Source organism: Anas acuta, chromosome 8, assembly GCF_963932015.1.
Source record: "Anas acuta chromosome 8, bAnaAcu1.1, whole genome shotgun sequence".
Lineage (NCBI taxonomy): Eukaryota > Metazoa > Chordata > Aves > Anseriformes > Anatidae > Anas > Anas acuta.
This window is the reverse complement of record NC_088986.1, coordinates 14,941,828-14,948,351: the sequence shown is the minus strand read 5'-3', so window position 1 is coordinate 14,948,351 and position 6,524 is coordinate 14,941,828. Positions and strand designations below refer to the sequence as shown.

General features: G+C 40.6%; 1 protein-coding gene across 1 annotated transcript; it reads left to right on the top strand.

The window, feature by feature from the left end:
* The first annotated feature begins 107 nt into the window (after positions 1-107).
* Positions 108-5,937, top strand: CTBS (chitobiase). The gene is made up of 7 exons (XM_068689674.1): positions 108-288; positions 546-684; positions 1,701-1,909; positions 2,685-2,856; positions 3,777-3,874; positions 4,572-4,733; positions 5,176-5,937. Exons 1-7 carry the CDS (start codon positions 157-159, stop codon positions 5,359-5,361), a joined length of 1,098 nt encoding a protein of 365 aa, XP_068545775.1. The 5' UTR covers positions 108-156; the 3' UTR covers positions 5,362-5,937.
* The last annotated feature ends 587 nt before the right edge of the window (positions 5,938-6,524 follow it).

Below are 6,524 nucleotides of genomic sequence, written 5' to 3'. Positions count from 1 at the left end.
GCCGCGGGCCCTTCCCCACCTCCTAGGGGCGCCCAGCCCCGGCCCCCCCCGGCCTCTCACCGGGGACCCAGCCTCGGCCCCGCGGCCTCCGGGGCGGAGCTGCTCGGCCGGACCCGCCCTGCCGCGGGGCGCGGCGCGGAAGCGGAGGCCGCAGGCATGGGGCGGCCGTGGGGGCGGTGGCTGCTGCCCCTCGGCCTCCTGCAGCTGCTGGGGGGTCCCGGAGGCGCAGCCTGCCCCTGCCGGGAGCCGCGGCTCTGCCAGCCCGTCGCGGGCACCGGCGGCCCCGAGGTTGGCGAGGCTGGCCGTGGCCGGAGGGCCGGCTGCGGGGAGGGAGGCTGCGGTGCTGGGAGCTGCCCCGGTGCGGGGTGAGCCGCGCTGGGCGCACCCAGGGGGCTGGATTCAGCTCCGGGCCGTGAGCTCGCCACCTGCAGCAGTGCCACAGCCACGCCACAGGGCTTCGTGTGAGGGGTGGGGAAGGGAGAGCTTGAGAAGGGTCCCGTGGAGAAGGGTTGGGAACTGATGGGACGACTTCTTCCTGCCTCTAGGTCTTTGTGTTCGATGTGGGGAAGAAGGCCTGGAAATCCTATGACTGGTCGAAAGTTACAACTGTGGCAGCTTTCGGGAAGTATGATCCAGAGCTTATGTGCTACGCTCATTCCCAAGGTGCCAGGGTAGTGCTAAAAGGTGGGCTAACTCATCAAAATACGGGTATTTCTAAGTAAATAGGAGCAGAACGTGCATAGGACTAGAATACCTTGACATTTTACAGCCACAGCTATGTGAAGTGTTTAAGTAAGGATTAAGTAATAAGAGGATAATGCACACAGGGCTATAATACCTTGGCATTTTGCGTGTGCTGGTATGCAGAGTATTAAAAAGAAAACCAGTGATGGCTTGTGTCACAGTAATAACAAAACCATTCTGGTGATGTCCAAATAAAATCTCCCCTAAAGGAGCCATAGGAGAGCTGTGAGGAAGGGAGGAAAGTAAAGCTGTAGAAGACAGTTATTTGGGTCTGTGTTCTGGATGTTATGCACAATACCCAAAAGACAGGGTAAGGAATGGGATTGTAAGCAATTTTTAGTATTTTTCACTTCAGTTAATCCCTGTGTTCTAGGACGTGATGGAGTTTGAAAACGTGAATGCTCAGGAGCTTTGTGTACAAATGCTGATTAGAAAGACAAAGTCCATTGGGTCAACGTATGCGTATGTTCTGTAATCAGGTCTTGGATTTGATGAGGCATAAACAGAATCAAAGACCACAATGTGGAGAACAACAAAGGTTAAATGTAAAAGTATGTTTATTTTAAGCAGTAAGACACAGTCTCTGGCTCCATGGAAATACTGGAAGTCAACTGATTTCAAGGAAGGAAACTTAGAGTGGCTAAAAGTATTAAGTAGAAGGAAGGAGATGCTTAAAACTGTAGAAAACAAATTCCAAAAGGAACTTTGGTTTAAAGACTGTCTCAAATAAGTTTGGTAATCTCTCCTGGTATGGATTCTCAAAATTATGCTTGGAAAAAAATTAAATTAAGCCCTTCCTATTTTTCACATATGGCGTCAGGATTAAGTAGATGCCATTATAGTTGTGGGGATGTTTTATTTTCTGGTTATATTACTTGGCTTGGTAAAGACAAATCTTTCCTCCTTATTGTGATGCAAATACATGTTATGTTGACTCTTGAACACCTCTTATCTAGGTGACGTACCTCTTAAGGAAATTGTTGATCCTGCTAAAAGAGCAGCCTGGATATCCCAACAGGTAGACCTTGCCAAAAAACAGTATATGGATGGAATTAACATAGATATAGAGCAAGAAGTTAATGAAACCTCCCCTGAATATTATGCATTGACAGAGCTTGTTAAAGAAACTACAGATGCTTTTCACAGAGAGATTCCAGGATCACAGGTAATAAAAATGTACTTCATACAAACATTGAGTTTAACTTCATGAAACATGGAGTTTTGAGAATGCTATTTAGCATATGAATATGAATATGAAAATAAATGCAAAATCTAAAGCATGATACTATCATCAGTGGTTAATTATGAATATTAGCTATGATATATATATTTCTATCATAAAATGATATATATCACAATATAGTCTATATGACTATATAGTGTCTCTCTCTCTCTCTCTCTCTCTCTGTATATATATATATATTTCTATCATAAAAATCACTCTCTTTGACCTACATTAATTTAAATGGCAGAAGGGTTTCGTTGAGATTTGCAGGTACAGTGTCACTGCCCTGCTGGGGGAGCTGCCAGTTACTAGTATGGCTTAAGGACTCTTTTGAAGCAGGGCCTTCTGGTGAAAAAGCTTCCTAATGTTGTTGTAAGCTGGTTATTGATATTTTAAAAGTTTGCATCATGCTTCTTGTTTTTGATCAGATGGTTTTCATGTTACAATTTCTTTGGTGTTTTAAAATTACATGGTAAATGGTGAAATAACTCAGGAAAACAGCATCTTGGGCCTTGAATTCACTAACAATGGCAGCTTATTACCTAATGTTTGCTTTATCAGCTGAGCAGCTGATACATATATACTTCATTGGTATCACCATGTGCTGAACATTCTGCAACCTTAGGGAAATACTCTTTAAAAGTTACAGCTCTGTAACCATAAATCAAGAGTGCCTAAGTGCTGTACATGATACTAACATGCATTTTTCTTTCAGGTAACATTTGATGTGGCTTGGTCCCCTGCATGCATTGATAAAAGGTGCTACAACTACACTGGGATTGCAGATGCCTGTGATTTCTTATTTGTGATGTCTTATGATGAACAGAGCCAGATCTGGACCGATTGTGTAGCAAAAGCCAATGCTCCTTACCTCCAGACTTTAGTTGGTAAGGACAGATGCCTCTTCAGAAATTGGAATATTTCTGTTTGTTTGTATGAATGGTTAGAAACAATCCCCTTTTCTTAGACGTGTTTTTTGTTTTACTGAGGTTTTCTAGTAGCCTCAAATAATGTGTTGTTCTAGTGGGAAACCAGTATTGCAGATCCCTTTGACACCATGGATAGACTTTTAGCAGTTGTGTGTTCCTACTTGTAAAGTTGTTGTCTCGCCCTTATGATTGTGAAAAACACTTTTAGAATGACAAAAGGCAGCCTAAGCAAAGGTGTCTGCCTGGGCTTGCAAAGAACCTGCAACATTTGTCTCATCCTTGTGAACTGTGCGGGTCCCTTTGAAGCTGTAGCTTCCTTTGGCAAATGTGGGTTTAAATAGTCTCTTGTGTGCATTCCCATCTTTCTTTTTGGCTGGTACAGCTGTTCATGCACATTCACAGTGAGTTGGATTAGGGAACTGACAGTCTTACAAATAAGACAAGAGGGAGGTTATTTTAAATTTGGATCAGTTCTCTGATTTGCTTTCCTACATAGACCCACAAGGAGCTGTCAGCACAGGTGAGCTGAGAGGCAAATGAGAATGAATCCTGATTAAAACAGCGCTTTCTTAGTGTTTTGTCTTGTTTTGTCTTCCTTGCTTTCTAAGAAATACCTACTGATGAAGTTTGAATTAGTGTAAATATGTCAATGCTTATTGGCACTGTCGCAAAAGCTGCTATAGACAACTGAAGGTGTGAGCAAATCTATAGGATGTGAATAGAGCAAATACAGGACTGTGGGTGGGAGGTAAAGAACTTGCACTTTAGTTTCTATCCAAGGATCATGTATGACCTGTGCTGGCTCTGGCTGTAGATTAGTTGCAAGAATATAAAACATGGAAAAATGCAATAATTAATTTTATTTCCTACAAAACTAGGATATGAAGAGTACATTACTATGGGCATTGATCCTAAGAAGCTTGTGATGGGCGTCCCCTGGTACGGCTATGATTATGTCTGCCTAAATTTATCTGAGGTAAGATAAAGATTATTCATTTACAGTCATACTGTTAATCTTTTTTTTCCTTGGAAGGAGCCAGCTACATGTCAGTGATCCTGTTTGTGGATTAGGAAATTCTGTGGTCTGATGGTTAAGAGCTTAAAACTGGTACTCAAGACTTTTCTTTGGCTGATAACTGGTAAGCAGTGTGTTACCAAACAGGGCTTTTTATCTCCCCCTGGGCAACCTGAACCCTATAATATACCCAAGCACCATATTTCACTGAGGAGCTATAGATGTTATCTGTATGGGAAGAGGTGATGTCTAAAGGCACTACAACACTTTTACCTGCCTTCTCAACAGTCATTAAGCTCACTGCTTAAAGATCAGGTGTAACAAACAATAGCAAAACTAGGACTTAAAGTACAGCAGTTTATGGATAAATCATGGAGTTTTTAAAAAATATTATACTTAAGAAAAATGTAAGGAATTAAAAGTGGAAGGGGAAAAGATAAGACAAATGTGTAGGTTGAATGACGACAATCCAATCCTGTGGTACTACAATTTGAACAAAATCTGTTTAATTTACTTCTGTTTGGAAGTAACATGACTAGCACAGATAGTTGAAGATTTGGGGGTTTTGTGACTTTATTATTGGCTGTACTGCTATTTTGGAGTTCAGTAAATCTACATTACATTAAACTCCTGCACTCTGCTTTTTTTTTCCCCCCAGGATCATGTTTGTTCCCTTTCCAAAATACCTTTCCGTGGGGCTCCGTGCAGTGATGCTGCAGGGCGTCAGGTCCCCTATGGAGCAATAATGAAGCAGGTGAATGGTTCTATTTCAGGGGTGCTATGGGATGAGGTACAGAAGTCTCCGTTTTATGAATACAAGGTATGTCTCCCTTTACAAGATGCCATGCATGTTGTGGATGTGTTTATGAACCATAGTTCTTTGATTATAAAGTTTTCAGGGTTAGATTTTACAGTTTGTTTCCTAGTTTTTTTTTCACGTAGTAAAGGATGGGCAGATTTTAATCTTTTGAATTTCTTCTTCTGAAAATGGGGTGCAGTGGCTGAACGCTACAGGCATAATACAGGTTTTCATTGCTCCACAATTTTATTGAGGGGAAATTTGTAACGTCAAAAAGGGTGTTTTGGCCAAAGAAATCCTATAGCTTCATTCTTCACTGTTACAGTTTTCTGATGTTGATGACTGATTTAAACTAAGATAGATGCTGCACTGAATAGAAGGTGTAAGCAAAACTCAACAGACTTTAATGTATCATATTACTGTCAGTATTGGCCTATCTACAGAAGTGTTTGTGTTTTCGTAGGATTCTCTTGGTCAGTTCCACCAAGTATGGTTTGATGACCCTCGCAGCATCTCTCTTAAAGCGGCCTATGTGAAGAACAGAGGCCTAAGGGGCATTGGCATGTGGAATGGAAATAGTCTTGACTATTCCAGGGAAGCTGCAGCAGAACAACAAACTGAAGCAATGTGGCAAGCCTTGACACCGTAAGAAGTATATAAAATTGTGAATCACTTGATATAGAACTATGAAAATCAGATTTTTTTTAATTTTTTTTTTATTATGACACATAATGTATAACAGAATTCTTTATAAACATACCATGATTACAATCAAAACTTTGAGAGCTGGTCAAATTCATCTTGTTATTTTGTATGCAAAGCTGTATCTTCATTCTTCATAAAGTTCCAGTATTGCTTCAGCAGTGCTCTTTAAGAGACTTATCACCCGTTTAATTTTTCACTACCATAGTAAGTTGGTTAAAGCTTCAACTTAGAACGTATCTGGTAACAAGTAAGACCAAGTGAATTTACAGGGGTCATCTAATAACGGTCCTCTGCTGAGGCTGCCTAATGCATGGAGAGATGGACTGCTGTCTACAGGACTTTTTTGTTGTTCAGTAAAACACTGTTTTTGTTAAGGTTGATAAAGTGTTGTCTGTTTATGCATTACTTGTTCCATGGTTTACAGCCTACATTGTTTCTCAGAACTGTTTCACAATCAGATTGAAGTGCAACTATGCCCTGCTTAAGTGACTCCATTAATTAAACTATTTAATTAGACATATGTAGTCAGTTTTCTGTTTTTGTTTTTTCTTGCTAAATAGTTACAGGGAAACCAACATAGAGTAATAGCACAGAACCAGAAGCACTACCATGATGATGCCAAGGAGAAGATCTGAGCATCTGACTGCTTGATACTACAGGTGATGAAAAGCAGGTGAAACCTACTAAGTTTGCATCATCCTTTTTTTTTTTTTTTTCCCTTGGTAAATCAGAGGGCTCTCCACTAGAATTCTAGGCTGTAGGTTTTGTGGAAAAAACGATGAATTTATAAGACATAAATACTATTTATGTTTATATGCTAGACTGCAAGATAGGTATATTTGACCAAATTGAGACATCAAAAAAGTTAACTTTAAAAAAAATTGGTTCAGATTTTCCAGTAGCCAATTGCCTGCTCTTGTGTCTTAAAACGATTATGAACTACAGGACACAGGATTCATTATTGAAATGAGCAAAAGCAGTTGTTCTTTTAATACTAAATTTAATACTTAACACTAAAATCTATGCAAATCCTCTGTTTAAAAAATGAATTGTAAAAAGGGTGGTTTGACTCAAGACATTTGGAAGTCAGTCCTCTGAGTAGTTGCA